The sequence below is a fragment of the Salminus brasiliensis genome, chromosome 18 (assembly GCF_030463535.1).
Source record: "Salminus brasiliensis chromosome 18, fSalBra1.hap2, whole genome shotgun sequence".
Lineage (NCBI taxonomy): Eukaryota > Metazoa > Chordata > Actinopteri > Characiformes > Bryconidae > Salminus > Salminus brasiliensis.
The window spans coordinates 17,330,523-17,348,384 of record NC_132895.1 but is presented as its reverse complement, the minus strand read 5'-3'; the positions used below and the strand labels follow the sequence as shown (position 1 = coordinate 17,348,384).

The 17,862-nt window shown below is 43.6% G+C and overlaps 2 protein-coding genes across 3 annotated transcripts; one reads left to right on the top strand and one right to left on the bottom strand.

Moving 5' to 3' along the window:
• Positions 1–317: 317 nt before the first annotated feature.
• Positions 318–8,638, bottom strand: fabp6 (fatty acid binding protein 6, ileal (gastrotropin)). 2 transcript variants are annotated; one of them, XM_072662783.1, is made up of 5 exons: positions 7,401–8,638; positions 2,772–2,840; positions 1,788–1,963; positions 939–1,028; positions 318–473 (listed from the first exon to the last, which is right to left on the bottom strand). In XM_072662783.1, exons 2-5 carry the CDS (start codon positions 2,836–2,838, stop codon positions 411–413), a joined length of 396 nt encoding a protein of 131 aa, XP_072518884.1. In that variant the 5' UTR covers positions 2,839–2,840; positions 7,401–8,638; the 3' UTR covers positions 318–410. The 2 variants fall into 2 exon arrangements, with proteins under 2 accessions (XP_072518884.1, XP_072518883.1); XM_072662782.1 differs by having other exon boundaries at positions 2,772–8,637.
• pwwp2a (PWWP domain containing 2A) lies at positions 7,634–16,299 on the top strand. The gene is made up of 2 exons (XM_072662779.1): positions 7,634–8,756; positions 12,050–16,299. Exons 1-2 carry the CDS (start codon positions 7,651–7,653, stop codon positions 13,977–13,979), a joined length of 3,036 nt encoding a protein of 1,011 aa, XP_072518880.1. The 5' UTR covers positions 7,634–7,650; the 3' UTR covers positions 13,980–16,299.
• The last annotated feature ends 1,563 nt before the right edge of the window (positions 16,300–17,862 follow it).

The window sequence follows — 17,862 nt, the reverse complement described above, 5'->3', positions numbered from 1 at the left end:
GATGCCTGTATAGACTTTTAAGATTCCTCAGTATAAAATCAGTTTTTTTGTAATCTTTAGGCCACTAGTTTTATCTCTAAAATGTACATAATCTGTTTGCAAAGACTGTCGTCCCTAAGAATGACCTCTTCTAAGAACATTTTCTTGAAGGATCCTTTAATCATCTTAAGAGGTGATTTTAACCCGAAGAACCTCTTAAAGTTGTCATTTTAACAGTGTAGAGGAGCCGTTTGTAGCAGTCTAATATATGAAAATGCATTTGCTTGTGCACAGACTTTTTTGAGAGACACATAAGAGACATGCTGGTGTTTGGCAGTATATGGATTTTTTTATTATTATTTTAATCATTTTCTTTTTACATTTTGTTTCAAGTATGTTTGGGGCCAAAAGTTTTACAGGAGTTGATTCCCTTAGATTTTCTTGCTGGTGCGGATCAGAACGACTGGACCCTTAGCTGAAGTAGCTGTGGAGGTCTGTAAAACAGAGAAAGGAGGTAAATTGCCAGAATGTGGGACACCTAAGCTTTATTTAGTGTCAGTCTTCCTCAAAGAAATCTAAATCAACAAACCACGGGTAAACACGAGCTGTGCTGGCCTATGATCAAAATGACAGACTATCACGTGTCTCAAATGTCCAACAATGTCTCAAATGTCCATCTTAGATTAAAGTGGAGCAGTCTTCAAACAGGAAGCACCCCCACCCACCCACCCACCCCAGTGCAAAAAATGTCCCACATCAGGCTAATTTACCAAGTCTTGAGGAGACCACATTGGAAATCTAGGGTCTAGGAAAGGAATGCAGAATTACAGCATGTCAGCTTGTAGTTTCAGACCTGTGGAGCCCACTGTAGATGTGTTTAGAAAGGGGGAGTCTATCTTGGACATTATGTGACAAAGTACATTTTCCTTCAAGTACTTGCTTTCTATTTAGTGACATACCTCAACAAGTTTGCCCCCGCTGATCTCGGACGTGTGGTGGTAGTTGGGGAATCGCACGCTCAGCTTGCTGCCCTCCATGGTGACGGTTGCCTGGTGATGCAACATAAGAATGAAGCCCATTCACAGATGTAATCCCTGATTGATCGACTGATTCAGTTTTAGGACAATCGAAACACAAATACACCTAACAACCAAATCTAGATTATTCATTAACATGCTGTCTTGCTGAGCTGTTATGTCCAGGTGAATGTTTACACTAAGCGTGTTCGTTTCATGATGGTGTGATGAGTTCTTACAGCTATACGTTTTTTGTTTGTGGTGTTATTAAAGAGTCCATATATTTTGAAAAACATAATATCCTTCAATTTCACTTTTCTGAAATAAAAGTATTTGATGTATTAATGTCCAGTTCACCCCAGTCCATATATGTGTCATGAAATGAATGGAAAACAGCTTGTTCAGAATTTACTGTTGTTCTGGTGATGTCAGAAAAACCCAGTGTATGTACATAAAGCATATCTGCCCTTTGGGCCTACAGCACTTCAGCTCTGCCCCTTCATTTAGAGGTTAATTAGAAGTGCTTTAGCCAGGACTGTTTTTTCGAATGAGGCACAAGACAGGGCAGTCACCCAAAACAAAGGTTATTTCATCATCAGTCTTAAAGGCGCAGTAACAAAAGCAGGCTGTTCCATTCAGGGATTAAGAGAGGGTGAGAAACGGTCAGGTAAAATGACTTCTGAGTGCGTCTTTGATACATAAACCCACACCCTAGTCATATGGTGCCCTCAGGGACAACATTAAATGGCAGTAAAATGTAGGATGTTGTCCCTTCGATTGTCTTAGTCTTACCTTAAACTTCTTCCCTCCGATGGTCTCCATGTCACACTCCTTGCCAATGACAAACTTGTTGGTGACGCTGTGGTTGGCGGGGTAGTGCTGAGTCCACGAGTATTCATCACCATTCTGAACCACTTCGGTCACAAGTTTGTAGTCCCGACCCTTCTCAATCACATCATCAGGGATACCTGAAGTGCAAAAGGCAGCTTGTTTTCATATTTGCTTTAAGATATTTGTAAACGTCCAGGATTTTTAGCGTAATTGTGTGCAGTGCGTCATATGGGGGGGAAGTTAAGATGATTCTAAGGGTCTATGACTGCCAGGGGCCCTAAAAATGTATTAACTAAAAGATATTTTGGCAGAATTGTTTGAGTTGTGGAGCTTTCTTTTCATTAGGAAAAAATCCCTGGCAGCACCACTGATCGTGTCTAAAGAGTAAATGGGCAGCTTTTATGAACTGATTAAATTTGATTACGGTACTGAAACCATCACATTTCATTTGGCCTGGTGCAGCTATCACAAGGCAGCAACACCTAAAGGCCCATAGACATGATGGGATGCCACACTAAGACGTTTTTAGAAGCTTGGTGGAATCATTTGGATTGATTAAGCATAACAACGCTGTATTCTTAACCCTAATTGTTTTTATGTTTTAGCCAAAGTGTTATTTGACCATATTTGAGGGCCATGTAAGCAGTAAGCAGAGAGCCATGTAAGCATTCATGTTGTTGTGGTTCTTTACAGAACAACTTCTTTACTGCCTTTACTAAATAACCCTTGAAGAACCCATTTTTGTGAGCATGTCATTATGAATAAACCAGTAGACACAGACGTACATTTAAGGTCTCTTCTACTGCTTGGCAATGTAACAATTCGACTGTTACACTACAGTAATATTCAAGTCATATTCTATAGTCATAAACACAGAAAAGTATAAAGTGTGTAACAGCCCACAGACCAAAGTATTTTCAAAGTTTCTAAGAGTATGTTCCTTACCAATGAGTTTGCAGAACTCATCATATCCCTGCTGAGATTCAGTCTCCCACTTGCCAGAGAAAGCCATGGCTGGATAGTTGACGACAGAGAGAAAGGGAGAAGTAAGGCGAGGACTGGCGCCAGAGAAAGGTACCGATGCATGATTTTGCTCTCTTTAAATACTCTCTCCTCAATCTGACTCTGCCTTTTTTGTTATGACCTGATGAGCCCGTCCTCATCATAACCAGGACATAAACCTTTACGATGGCCCCACATTGCATGTAAAATGGCAAGTCATCAAGGATTTGACCGTGAGGTTGCTCACCTAGAGATGACAGACATTGACTTCATTCATTTTTCTTTGCACAGCCACATTACTACATGCCATAAAATTCTCCTGCTGTAGTTTTAGTGCTGTGGTGTACATTTTGTGAAACTGCCTAATTATATTTAAATAGCAGAACAATTGTTAAAAGCAATTTCACTAATCTTTAAAGCCAGCAGAATGTAAATATCAATTAATACATTACTAATTTCTACAACTTTCTGAGATATATATATATATTATCATTTGTATTTTATAATTATAAACTTTCTCATAGGATCAGTCTTAACATTCCTTGTAGTATTAGTTGCAAAGGTTCATGCTGTATCAGTCTCAGAATTTCACGTTGGATCAGTTCCAAAACCTCCATATGGTATCAGTATCAGATGTCAATACAATCAGTCTAAAAATCTCAAAATGCCATATAATATTAATCTCAAAAAGCCACATAGTATCAGTCTTCAAATTCTGTACCACATCAATCACCATATCCTAATAATCTCACAATCCATATTGTATTAATAACAAAATTCCAAATTATATCAGTAGTCCCCCACCAACCCACACATCCATCCCTTTACTTTAGACACTCATAACCGTTTTAGTATTGAACACTTTCGCTGATGAATAGACAGAATGCGGGCGGTAGATGTGATAAAGCCATGGAACTTGGCAACACAGAAGGGCAAGTGCCTTGACCTTGCTCATGAGCAGACAGTAAGCTCTTTACACTGGGGACAGAACACACCGAGTAATCTTGGTGATGGGCAGTGTGTCTCTGTGCATCATGTAAAGCCCACATTACTTATGAAATTTCACACACAGACACACAAGCAAGTAAACAAATTATTACTAATTAATATTCTTAATATATTGTGAGAAAGGCCAACGTGTTTGCAATATCCTGTCAATTATATTAGGCTCATTTCATGTTGACCTTGAGTCTCTGCCTCTGAAAATGTCTGTGCACAGCCGGTTTCTCTGCATATTGAACAGTGCACAGTGGTATGATGCAGAGCCAACCTCAATGGAAATAAAGGATGCTGTGGAACCTTGGAACAGGCTGTCCTGATGCAGCAACATTGCCATTTTGAGTTGGATAACCTTCTTCACACCAACCATTGTGAATACAAGCCAGGTCGCTCAACAGAAACCACCAGAAGCTCTCCATAAAACCAGAGAGAACTGTATGTCTTCAGCCCTCCTTTACCTTCTGGCTACCATTGAACCTGATGCAGATTCTTATTACAGCACTTTCAGCATTCTGCGATACTGCTCATACTCGATCTTCAAGGTGTATTCTACCAGTTAGCCAGAAATGGCTCTCTCAGCTTCACAGTCTCGCTACCGGAGTGTCCCAGGGGTCAGTTCTTGGACCCGTTTTGTTCTCCTTTTACACTACATTATTGGGCTCAGATGGACTCTTATTGGTATCATGCTGTGGGGAGGTCAACAACTCACAATACTATTAAGTGTTAGTTGCACCAAGCACTGAAAGTGTTCTGACTTCAGTGGTCAATTTAACTTTTCTGAAAGCTTTGTGCAGTGCTGTGGCAGGCCTGAACCAAGGTCTCAAAGAGTTTGCTGAGAAGGAAAAATGTGCTACAGGTCAATGCCCTTCAACACATAAAACCCCATGCCTACTCCTCCTGGATTACAACTCTCATTACGCCATATCTCCTCTCTGTAGAAGTCAAGTAATATCTTAGATTTCCTCTTTCTTCAGTCTTTAGTCTCAAGCTGACATGCTTGGAAAAAGCCAGGCTGTGCAAAATACAGCGTAGCCTCAAGCCTAATACATAACGATGGGCAAGAGAGATAAATAGAGCACCACTTTAAGCCTGGCTTTCCCTTGAATCTGTTGAGCTAGCTATAAAAGCCGGCCTTTGAATGCCCACATTCACTCTGGAGGTTACGTGACTATGGTGTATGTTTGTCTGGATTTGGATTTTTTTTCCCCCTCCATACAACTAAAGGCCACTGATCAAGAGATATCATCATCGGAAAGTTCAGGTCTATCCAGAATAGCACGCAGAAATAAGAAAAGCATTATACAGCACTGTGTAATGTACACTGGGTGTACAGCATGTTACATATTTTCTATATATTTTACTTAGTTCTTACCAGGCAAGTGTGTTTGTTGTTTAAAGCCAGATTTCAAAGTTAAAGGTTAAATGTTTGGTTTCATGTTTGGTTTATGTTACTCAGGTAATAGTAAGAAAGAAAAGACAGTACATTTGTGGCCAACAGGTCATTGACCCCTTTGTCTTCAAGTTGTGCCAATTCTCGTGAAAGAGCACAAATCATAGCATGATATATAGCAGGGCACCAGCAGGGCAGTTTAACCAGCGTCCTTCGGTTACAGTTCCCAAGGGTAGATCAGTTTGATGAATGTAAACCATAGTGAAACATAAACTTTTACAAGATGGGCATTCACAGCGCCTCTCTGGGTCTAACAATAAATGTGACGAAACTTTGCTGACAAATCATTCACATAAATCCTAATTGTTCCTTTTGCAAATTTGCCATGGTGTTTTTTTTTTTTACACATAAATAAATGAATGTGTAAATAAAGCTTATTTGTATGACCCTAATGAAAGTACTGTACTCTGTTGCAAGCTGAGGAAATATATCCCATTTGTTTGACAATTTATCTCCATTTTTATGATGTATAATGGGTCTAGAACACACTTGGCTTTTGTAACTTTATAATCCTCCCACAATCCCATTACAACCTCCAAATACTGTATGATTATGGTTATCCAAAGATAATAGCAGTCAAAACAGTCACTACTGATTTCTGTAGAATTTGATTCATAGTCTAGAACAGGGTTGGCCTCCTGGACCTGGACCAGAGTCCTGCACAGCTTGGTGAGTTTCCTGCTCAAACGCACTGTCATTACACATTTAATACCAGTTTAAATAGGTGTATTAGAGCTGCCAGATCACCACAATTTTATAGAGCGTATTCATGAAGCCTCTCTAGATGCCTGGAACCATTATGCTCTCTTATTTACCATGGCCTCCCTGACAGGAACAGCTCTTTATCACCTCTCCTACTCTTCTGCAGCCCCTGGAGGTATTCACAAAATCATCAGTGTGGTCTGTACCAATTTTTACAGTCTTAGATCTTAATTAACAAATCAGACCTGAGGCATATCACCAGCTTTAATTAGGAACTGTCAGTTGAATTACAATTCCAAGCTCTTTAAATTCTTGGACTCTTCAAACCTTCCGCTAACACTAAGCAGCCATGGGCTGAAAATATAAGCAATTGATGCTCACAAGGCAGAGGAAGACTATAAGAAGATGGCCAAGCATTTTCAGCTTACCACCATATGACTGCCAAGAACCTGCAGGAAGGTTTGGCTGAGTCAAGAGGTTTCACTGTGCAGCGCTGCTTGCACAAACATAGTCTTCATGGAACAGAAGGAATAAGAAGAAAATCTAACCTGCGACCTCATCACAAAACTGAAGTAGGTTACGGGAAAGCCAGATGAGGTTTGGAAACAAGTACTGCGTACAGAGGTCAAAATAGCACACTTCAGCCACAATCAGGCGCTGCTATTAGTGAAAAGAAGGCCTTGCCTACTGTGAAGCATAGGGGTGGATCTGTCATGCTTTAGGGTTGTGTTGCCACCGGTGGCATTGGTAATATTGCACAAACCTTCTGCAGCTGAAAAATAATGATTATGGAAAATGATAATGATCCAAAACATACCTCGCAAACCACCATCTTACAACCTGACACATACTGAAATCGCCCTCACAGTTCCCTGACCTAAACATCCCAGAAAATGTGTGTCTACCTTAAACAAGCTGTGCAGCAAGACAACCCAAGAATATCTCAGGATTAGAGACCTTCTGTGAAGAAAAGTGGGATTTTCAACTAGCAGGCTACAAAAAATGTTTGCAGGCTGAGATTTCTGTCAAGGAGGAGATGACTGTCCCTAAGATTTGACGCCGTAAGGTGTCCAAAGAAGTAACAGTGCATTAGGATTTACTGAAAATACTGCGTTTTATGAGTGATTAGCTACAGAGGCTGTGTTTACGACTTCTCAGTTAACAAAATGACAAAATATGTATTCTGAACGAGGGGACTTCGCATAGAACTGTATGCTAACAGCGGACCTGAGACCTACACGTGTTGGCAATTTTACACTAATGGAGAAAAACGAGACTATGGAGATTTACGTTTAATTTCTAAAGCAAATATTAGGATAATAATAAGAAGTATTACTGATGTCCACATTTACATACATAATACATTTTATTTTATTTAACTCCATTCGCCAAGTAAATCTTCCCTAAAGCCTCCCGCTCACCCAGCTCAACTCGACATTGCCCCTTGTGGCACCCAATTCGTATTTTCTTCCAAAGGCAAACGATATTGACAAAGCCTAAGCCAATCACAATTGTGTTTCCAGGGAGCTTATTTGACTGGCACAAATATAGGCCAACCAACGACGTCGTCACGCCAGCTTGACCAATTGTGAGTGCCGGTAGTTTTCAGGGGGCGGGATCACATCTTATCAGTAGGAGAGGGCCAAGTAGTAGTTGCAAAGCGGAAAGAAAATGGCGGCCGTGGCTGCGGAGCCAGGAGCTGCTGCGGCGGCATCAACAACAGCGGGGGACGGGGTCGAGTACGAGCCGGAGCCCGGCGAGCATGTGGCCGACCTCGAATCCCACTCGACGCAGGACTTTGCCGCCAAAATGGACCTCTGTCACCCGGCCGGGGATGTGGATGCGGTTCAGGAATGCAGCCAGGTCCAAATGGAAATGAGAAGGCCGGACCTCCAAGCCGCGGGAAAAGCCCTGTCTGTCCGTGCAGAGGATGGACGCGCCGAGACGGGCGACGCGTGGAGCCGCGTGGACACGACCGAAGAGCCCGTCCTCACGGACTGTAGGTATAAAGACATTGCCACGGCGGAGGATCGTTTGAAAGAGCCGTTTTCGCCCAGCGTGGAGGCTCCTAACGAGGTCAGTGCTCGAGAGCCCAGCGCCTGCCTTCTGCCCAGCTCCATCTCCGACTCGCAGCCATCCGTGGTCTTCTTGCATTCTCTGCCCGCTCATCATCCCGGTGAATCGGAGACGGAGCTGTCTCTCGCCGAGGCGGCCGAACCGGCGGCCGAGTACTACAATAATCCGCAGTCGCCTCATCCTACTGACTCTATAGGTTTGATACAGCCGTCTCGGGAGGCAAACTTGGAGCCCGAAGCCGCCAACGATGCTCCCGGCTCCGAATTTAAACCTCCCGAGGACGCTTTCCACGAACTCCCCCAGCCTTCAGACCACCCCGAATCTCTGTCCATTTTAGAGGAGACCTCGCTCGGGCAAAGTTGCGTTAGTGACTTTTCTAACGGCTCCAGCAAAGACTCCATTAGCAACGAACTCCCATTAGCTGCGGATCAGTCCCTCATCTCATCAGAACCCGGGGAGGTGCGCGCGCATCCTGTTTTGAGTTTGAAAACGGACCTGAGCGAGCCCGAGAGCGAGCCCGAGCTCAAACCCCAGGTGCCCCTCGCGGAAAGCGCCGAGAGGCAGCCTGAGAGCATCATGGGTCTCGTCCTGGGCTCGGAGGTTCGAGTCTCACTGGATCACATCATCGACGATGCACTTGTTGTGTCCTTTCGTTTAGGAGAGAAAATCTTCTCCGGGGTGCTCATGGACCTTTCCAAAAGGTAAACACCTGCCTCGTTTACATCGAGGGGCTAACAACCTGACCATTCCTTTCTGCTCAGACTTAGTGACTAGACCTCGTTGTCCAGTCCGGTCAGAGTCTTTGTTTATCTGGGTTTTTTTTTGTATGTGCCTAAAATGCCCCCCCCAATACCACTGTTATACATCAAGTGTTGAAAATATTGGTGAGGTTCAGTGCTGCAGTGAGGACACCACACGCTGGACCCCGTCCTTGCACCCCACTTGTGTGTGTGTGTGTGTGTGTGTGTGTGTGTGTGTGTGATGCAACTACTAAAAGCCCATATACAGAGAGATTCTGTTGACTTATTCACACCCAGCCTCCTCTTCAAAAAATCTCCTCCAACACTTTCTCACTTCAATCAACACCCCCCCCCCCCCCCAGCACACACACACACACACACACAAATCTCACTCAGATCCTATATCAGGCATCAAAGCTAAGCGTTGCCCTCATGGCCACACGTGCAGAGCCCATATGATTAATTTGTGTAATAGATCCTGACACTAATGTTGTTAATTTCCTCATTGTACTAGCCAATGAGGCATGTTATTGTGATTTCTCATTAATATCTCCTTAATACTGGTGTAGGACCTATGAAATAAATTACCTTTCCAGAGAGTGGTTTCTAATAAACCCCACCCCCAGTTTTTTGTGCAACACTGCAGCAGTGCCTCCTAAGTCTAATTGAGTTTACCCACTGTCAGTTTCATCTCATATAGCAATGCTATGTCACCTATAGTGATCAACCCTGTAAAGGAGTTGTGCCCTATGTTTGTTAGGGCTTTCAGCATGCAGCTTCATATATATCCAAGCCAAGATCACTGTGTCTATGCCCTCAGAGCACCACTGATAATATAAGTATACCCGTCTGACTCAAATCTTTTCAGAATCTGAGAAAGGCCGGTGGAGCCTCTGTGCTGTTGTCTTTAATCTTGCCATCGTAGTTTGATGCAGTCTAGTCTTGCAATCATAAAAGCCAGGCCTTCTAATACATTCGCCCACCCATAGGTTGCGTGTACACTCATGACACTGTGTTTCATTAGCTATAGCCAGGCTATATAAAGGCTGATTGAATTGTTGAAAGCCTGTCACACACACATCTAAATCATAATGTTATAAGCAGTTTATGAACTATGGCGTCAATAGACACTGCAGCCATCTTGGCTTGTGCAGTATTGGCCTGTTGTCTGGAGCGTTATGGAATGTTTGACAAATCCAAGATGGCAGCAATGTCAACCAGCATGTATGTGCAGGGTGGGTAGGTAGGTGCATCAGTCCTGGAGCTTGGCGTATGATGTGCTGGACTGTATGCAGACAAGAGCACGGACTGCAGGTTCAGTCTTAGACGTGTTGTGAAATCTAGATAAAAGCCTCACAGACTAAGTTCAAGCTCTACCACTCATAACGATTCCATCTTGATGGAATCTTGTGCTGTCTGCTGTCGGTAGCATTAGGCTGTTGCTGAGCTGTAGTGCTAAATTCTTACATAATCTGTGACAAAAGTGTACCCGGTTTGTGTTAATGTAGTTTCTCTGATGCAAATGTCATAGATGGGCTGTAATCTTGTTCAAATACTTAACAGTGGTTATAAATACCATGTGTATGCCGGTGACGCTGTAAATTTGGTTAGTCACATTAGTGTTTTGAGCAAAACTGGCTCAGGAAATGCCAGTTATATGCCTACATTCATGCTAATTTATTGCTTCAAACAACAGACTATTAGCTTTTTTTAATGATTATTTTTTAAATGTTTTGATGTGACAATCCAGCAGAGCTGTATCAATATATTGTTGCCGTTGGACAGAAACCTTGCTGTTTTTCAGTTTTCGCCTATTTGAATCTGGCAGTTGTTCTTTATATGGACTTTCATTGAAAGTTCTCTTGTAAAGATGCCATTTTGGACATACAAGTTTTTTTTTGCGTGACTTCGACAATATAGTAGTGCAGGTGACCTTTTGCATCTAGAAGACTCTTATTACTTGACGACATTATTTAGCAATAAGATAACGACGACGGCATGTTCTGTGGTGCACGTTGTTACAAAAAACATATTTGAGCAGGAATGGCCTTATGTGTGACACTCAGGAAACCTAGACGCCACTTTTTGCTCTCTTTAGTGTCTTGACTCAAGGCTGCCTGTGCTACTTTGGCATATTTACATAGATAAGCTTGTCATGGAAGGATGAAGAGGGACCCACTATATAACTGGTTAAATGTGATGAACATCTGAGGCATATGGGTGTTAGCCTAGTATTTTATAAAAACCTTTCTTCCTCTTTTAAAGGAAGGCATTACTGCAGATCAGCCTCTGAACACTGTGCCTAAACCATTAAATGTCGGGGCTTTGAAGTGACTTGCCAGTCATATTGTCCAGTTTATTTTTAGTCAAGAGCAGCTCTAGGGCAGTTTTAATTTGCATTTTCTTGGCATGATCATTTCTAGCCTTAACTTGGTCTCCGATGGGATTGTTAGATCTCATCACCTCTTTAAAGAGAACCGGATGTTCTGATTCCTGCCTCTAAAACATTGAACCTAACCTGTTATGTATAATTCATGTGCCTTTGATGCTTAACGAATCAAGGTCCCGCACTGCAGCTGTTTCAGAGGTGAAATGTGCTGAAATGTGCTGTAGTTTCTCATTTCCTCTTCCTTCCAGATACTTGATTTCCATGTAGCTCGTTTCTCCATGACCTATCCAAGCTAATTAGTTTGTACAGTCTAAACACCAGAAGATCAGTGTTCATCAGGTTCCAGAGATTAACCTTGAATAGGTTTCTTAGCATAGTCCTACCTTTTCTGTACTCAACTTATTTTTGTGTACTGGTAAAACATGATGTGATATTTTTATTTGAGTGGGCACAATGCCTATAGCAAACATGAGACACTTATAGTATTGTTATAAACAAAGTACTACCATTTTTCATTTAGTTGTCAAGAAGAGAAATGGAAAGTGAAGACAATTCCAGTAGCAGTATTTTCTTTTCTTCCATTTGAATAGATAAGAACTGTATTAATCCTGTGGTCACCTTTGGCAGTTCAAAACTCACAGGAGTATGTGATCTCCATAATGCCATGTTTAGCCAGTCTTCTGCATGTAAATGGAGTGAAAGAAACTCTGGCAACTGTTCAGTTATGTAAATATTTTAATAATGTAAACAATTCAGCAAAGTATGGAGACTTTTGACTCTTTAATAGTAAATCTTGGCAGATGTTCATTGACATCTGAGCTTTGCAGGTTTTTAATGTTTAATTGTTTCCATTTTCCCACCCCAGGTTTGGACCTTATGGAATCCCAATAACTGTATTCCCGAAGAGAGAGTATAAGGACAAACCAGAATCTATGCAGCTTAAGGCGGAGGCATTCCAGTCAGAGACTGAGCAGGGCGCCACTCAAGGAACTCCTGATGCACCTGCAAAGGAACCTGCCCAGGCCTCTTCAGTACCCCAAGCCAGCCCTAACCCTCAGCCCACCCCATGGACCTCGAAACCACCCCCTTTGTTTCAAGAGGGGGCCCCTTATCCTCCTCCGTTGTTCATCAGGGACACCTACAACCAATCGTTACCTCAGCCTCTACCCCGCAAGATCAAACGGCCAAAGCGCAGGCTGTACCGTGAGGAGCCCACGTCCATTATGAATGCCATTAAGCTCCGACCAAGACAAGTGCTGTGTGATAAATGCAAAGGGGCTGTGGTACAAGGGGACAGGCGCGAGACGCGCAGAGGCCCTATTTCAGACTGCCGGAGCGACGACGCAAAGCGGCGAAGAAACGACAGTACTGCCACTGCAGCTGGGAAACGGCCTCGTAGCGAGGACCGAAGCCGTGCTGCTGATGGACCCAAGCGCCATGCTGCATCCATACGGGTCACTTCCTCCTCTGCCTCTTCTGCTCTGGGCCAGAGCCAGGTTAAGGGGGCAGCTGCGGGAAACCGAGTGGTAAGAGGGGTTTCCACTGCAGCACCGTCTTCAGCCAACAGAGTGCAGCTCAATGCCAAGAAAGTCCTGCAGAGCAAAAACGTTGACCACTCAAAAGCACGAGAAGTGCTGAAGATGGCCAAAGCTCAGAGGAGGCAGAGAGAGACAGTCACCAGCACCAGTAGTAGCAGCAGCAGCAGCAGCAGCAGCGGTAACACCAAGGCCATGACCAGGGCTGCTGCTCTCCAGGAAGCCCACCAGAAGGTCCACTTCACCAGACGACTTCAACAGATCAGTGGAGGAGGACCAGGCATGGCGAACCCGCTGCCACCTAGGATGCGCATCAAGCCCCAAAGGTACCGTAACGAAGAAAACGATTCTTCCTCATGTAGGCCGCCTTGCTTGGAGAAAGTGCCGGGAGGGGGACGTTTAGTGCTGCCTAAGTTAGCCGCAGCCCGCTGCACCTCCACACGCTCCTCCTCCTCCTCTTCCTCCTGCTCCGCAGGCCAGGCCGCTGCTGCTGCAGAGCCTCGGGGGCAAGACAGAGCGCTCGAGCCCCCGTTGATCCAGCAGGCCCAAAACAAACCCCAACCGCATCCCCACACAGCTCCGGAGCACAGGGACCCCCAGCCCGAGCCAGAGGAACAGGAGGGGCAGGAGACGCGAGGGAGTAAGGCGGGCAACCTGGTGGTCTACATGACCCTTAACCCCAGCCAGCCCGACTCCTCTAGTACCTCCATGTGCAGCGTCGATAGTGCAGATGATTTAAAGTCATCAAACTCTGAGTGTAGCTCAACTGAAACCCTCGACTTTCCCCCTCCCGGCGATTTACGCTCGACCCCTGCCCCCGGCACATCTTCCACTTTCGCCTCCACCTCTCCCTCTGCTCCCAAGGATGAGAAAAAGCGCAGTAAATCCCTCAAAGCCACTGTCTTTTCCAAAAACGTCTCAAAGTGTGTTGCCCTGGATGGCAGGACCATTTGCGTAGGGGACATTGTGTGGGCCAAAATCCTTGGCTTCCCTTGGTGGCCCGCCCGCATCCTAGCCATCACAGTGAGCCGCAAAGATAATGGGCTGTTAGTCAGACAGGAGGCCCGTGTCTCCTGGTTTGGGTCGCCTACCACTTCCTTCCTGGCAATTACTCAGCTTGCCCCCTTTCTAGAAAACTTCCAATCTCGCTTCGACAAGAAGAGAAAGGGTCTGTACCGTAAAGCCATCACAGAGGCAGCCAAGGCAGCCAAACAGCTTACTCCTGAGGTTCGCGCCTTGCTAACTCAGTTTGAGACGTGAGGCTGTGTGCCTTTTGAAAGGTAGGCAAAGCAGGCACTCGCATTTGTCCTGTAGCCCTCCCCTCCCACAAAAAAACTCTTTGCCCCCTTACCGTGCCCAGCCACCTCGCACAGAGAAGCTCAGAAAGTGTCAGGCCAGACAACCAGGACTGTTATTTATTTTTTGTGAAACAGGTAGAGGTCAGGGGGCAGGGGAGGTGTATATTGTTGGGAATTGATGATGCTGAATAATGATAATGAAAGGACATGGTTGTCATGAGTCATGTTAAGTTGGAGTTTTGTCGGGTATGATTTGATTTTCTTTTAAACCCGTATGCCACATTTAGTGAATCACTTTAGATTTTTTTCACAGTTGTATATTACTCTCTTATTCCAAGATTCCAGGATAGATCACTCTCTTTCCTCTGAAATCACTCATTTGCTAAAAAAAATACCATCATATACTTCAAGAAGCTGTCACCATACACTTAAGCATGTGTCACTGGGGTTGGATTGTATTCGTATTCTTTTAAAGAGAGTTCATTTAATCAGACGTTCCTTGAGAAGTTCTCCCAGAGGTTAGACATGTAACTGTTGAATAGTTGAAGCAGTTGTTTTAGAGAGATGTGGCTATTGGATCAGAGTTATGCTTCCGTTTGGATATACAAATAGGGAGAGCGCAAGATTGGGCAATGGGGGACTTGCACCCGTTTAGCATCCTTTATGTTGAGTTAGAACCACTCAGCTAGATCTGTTGGGTCCTGTTCATTCCAGAACGAGACTCGGGCCATCATCTTGAGGCGTGCCCAAAGAGAAAGACTGTGCATATGGAAGAGAGCAAAATGTCAGAAAGGACCCTGGTTGGTGGGTACACAATGTCTTACTCAGGTAGATGAAGAGACTTGATTGGTGCTGCTCCTCCTTATAATAATAATCAGATGCTGGATCTTGGTCCTGGGGTCTGAACAGAGGAGTCGCGATCTGGGTGTGGCTCTCGGCCAGTCGTGACTTTGCAGGTGGTTTTAGCCGGGTTTTTGATGGAGGTGTCTGTAAGCCAAAGTCACCTCAAGTGCCAGCCGGCTAGAAGTGAGCAGGGACCCTGTTCACTTCGTAGTCGAGAGAACCATGGACAGACCCTGCCAGCTGACGCGAGCCCCTCCCTGATTCCCACCCCTCACAGTTACAACATCTGTTACCCTCACTTCTCCTCTAACCGCTCACCCACTGCACAGCTCGCCTGTTCTTTTCTCTCCTCTGCGCTCTCTCTGTCTCTCTCGCTCTTCCTCATACCTGTCTGTCTGTTTGTGTTCTATTACTGTGTCATGTCTGGTTTTAGCCTCGATCTTCCCATGCTCAGTTTACACCTCTTTGTTGTTGTGCGGACGTAGAAGCTCAACCGTTTATTTGAGGCCACTGTTTGTTTATCCCAGCCATCCATATCTTTTGCTTCAAAATCCGTACACTTTGTTGCAGCAGAGCATCAAAATCCGTTATTACTGAGTTGCATTAAGAGCGAAGACTGCCCGTACTGTCTTGCTGTGAACCAGAGCACTGAAGCACAAGACAGCAGTTCTGATAAGTTCGTATGATTTCGACCATGATTATGGGTTGGAACTTCTTGTTGGCTTTAGTAGTTAAATGATTTCTTTAATGTTTAGTGTTCATCGTCTCTCGGCTGCGTTTCAGGCCGAGGAATGTGTGTTTTTAAATTTATTTGTTGTGCCTGAACTTTATTGTTTTTGTCATTTCACTTTTTTGGGTCATAGGGCTGAACATCTGGAAATACACATTTGTATATACAGTATTCAAAATGTATTTCAGCAGATGAATTAGATGGGGAAATGACTTCTTTCATGACCTGAGAACAAAAGGTTTTAAGTTTGTGTGGCTCGACCGAGCGTTATGTCGAAAAGAAAATGTGTAACCTCTCTGATCTGTAATCATCGTTGTCTTTAAACTGCACACCAATTAGCATTCTGGACTGTGTCGACTCACCTGAGAAGGGATATACTGTAAGCTAGCCTGGTCTTTCCAAGTACAGCAATCAAGTTGGCAGAAATCAATGGCTTGAGAGGGGAAAGAAAATCCAACACTTTGCTTGGTAGACCACACTGACTGACTGACTGACGGACATTTGTCAAAAGCAGAGCAAAAATGGTATTTATTTTGGTGGTTGGCTTTGTTTCATTTCAACCTCTTTTATTTTTTACTTTTATTATTTCTATCTGTTTGCAGGTCAGAGAATGCTGTAAAACCATTGAAAAAAAAGTTACAGTTGAAGATATTGTGTACATGTTTTCTGATGTTTTAAGAGTATATAAATAAAATGTGAACTTCAAGAATTTTACCTAGTTGTCATTATTTTCATATCTTCCAGTCCTCCGGCTGACAGTTTGCTTACTGAAAACAGTAATAGGCATTTGAGATTGTTGAGTTTTAAAGCAGTCTGAAAGAAGTATTTTTCAGCACCTAGGTTAAAAAAAAAACAAACAAACAAAAACGACTGAATCGGATCGGATTAGTTTTGCCAGGAACGAACCAAACTCCACAGTGCCTAAATAGCGGGGCTCATGCATTTGTATGGTATTTGCAGCAGCACAAAGCGAAATTGAAACATTTAAACATGTCAAAAAAAAGGTGCTTATGTGCTTATTTTCTTACCTGCAAACAGATGAGTAAAGGGTAGCTCAGGCTGAGCATAATGATGCTCAGATGTTGAAAACAGTACTGATTCATTTTAGCTGTGCTTCTAAGAGAGACCTTGTAAGCAAAAAAATATATATATATATCCCACATTCTGCTGTTTCTGACATTTCAGCGGAAAAGGCTGGCCTTGACATTTTTATATGTCCAGAGGCCTTCGCCTTTCTTCGCTTTGCCGTTTTATGATTTGATTTTGCTGAGAAAAAATAGCTTGTTTAGTTTCTTAATCAGTTCCAGCGTTTGTGGGCTGTTCTGTTATCAGGAAGATGCATCTTAAAAGGAAGAACGTCAGAGGATCATTGCAGCTGTAAAAAATTTGCCTTCACCGTATGTTCATGTTTTCCTTCTGATACATATATGAAGGCGCTCCTATGGTGGTAGCCTTCTCACTCTCAAACATTTTAACCTCAGTAGATACAAGTCTTTGCCTGAGGTAACAGTATTTGGGGAAACGAGTGAAACAGATGGTTATTTTTAGGTGCAGCATTTCTGCATGATACACAATGCCAAGCAAGAATGAACGGCAAGATGTTCCAGTCTGCTTTTGTTTCTACCCTAACTGTTAAGTTAAACAGAGGCCTATTAAATGTAATAAGAAGGCCTTAATCAGTACAATCCATAGATTTGGCCAAACATGCCCATGGTCCGAAACCTTCACAAATTGTATGTCTTCCATAAAACCATATGCTCGGCTAATAAGGTTATGGTCACATTAGCTTGTTCCAGCTGCGATGTTGCTCTTCTAGCAACATCACCATACACAGCACATCATCCTTGCCTTGGGTTCAAAGATCTGACCTGCCATTCTGTTTGCTCTCTTTCAGTGCTGCAACACTGAAGGGATGCTGATGGGTCTGTTGCCCAGGATACTGCCATTGGTCGAGAGCCAGTAAGATGGGAGGAGCCGTCCAGAGAGGGAGAAACAGGTGTAATGGAGAAATTATTTTTTATTTAAGAATAATTATATATTTATAATAATGAATCAAGGACTCCATCCACTTTTTGCCCAATCAGTCATGCTGATCATTTATCAAAATCAGACCCCCCCCCTTTCTTTCCGTTCACGCATTCATGTTCTCCGCATGTTTATAGTAACGACACCTGCAATACTGGATGACAGAAGAGTTCAGACTATTATTAAATGTGTGTGGTGTGAAGAGCCAGAGTGTTGCAAGGTTTTAGTATGTTTGTCTGTCTTAAAT

Bases quoted from the DNA above. Each gene is read 5' to 3' on its own strand.
- fabp6 (XM_072662783.1), bottom strand. From the start codon at position 2,838: ATGGCTTTCTCTGGCAAGTGGGAGACTGAATCTCAGCAGGGATATGAT. The intron at 1,964-2,771 runs GTAAGGAACATA...TTTGCACTTCAG, and splicing joins TGAGTTCTGCAAACTCATTG to GTATCCCTGATGATGTGATT. The intron at 474-938 runs GTATGTCACTAA...TCTGTTTTACAG, and splicing joins GCGGGGGCAAACTTGTTGAG to ACCTCCACAGCTACTTCAGC.
- pwwp2a (XM_072662779.1), top strand. From the start codon at position 7,651: ATGGCGGCCGTGGCTGCGGAGCCAGGAGCTGCTGCGGCGGCATCAACA. The intron at 8,757-12,049 runs GTAAACACCTGC...TTCCCACCCCAG, and splicing joins CTCATGGACCTTTCCAAAAG to GTTTGGACCTTATGGAATCC.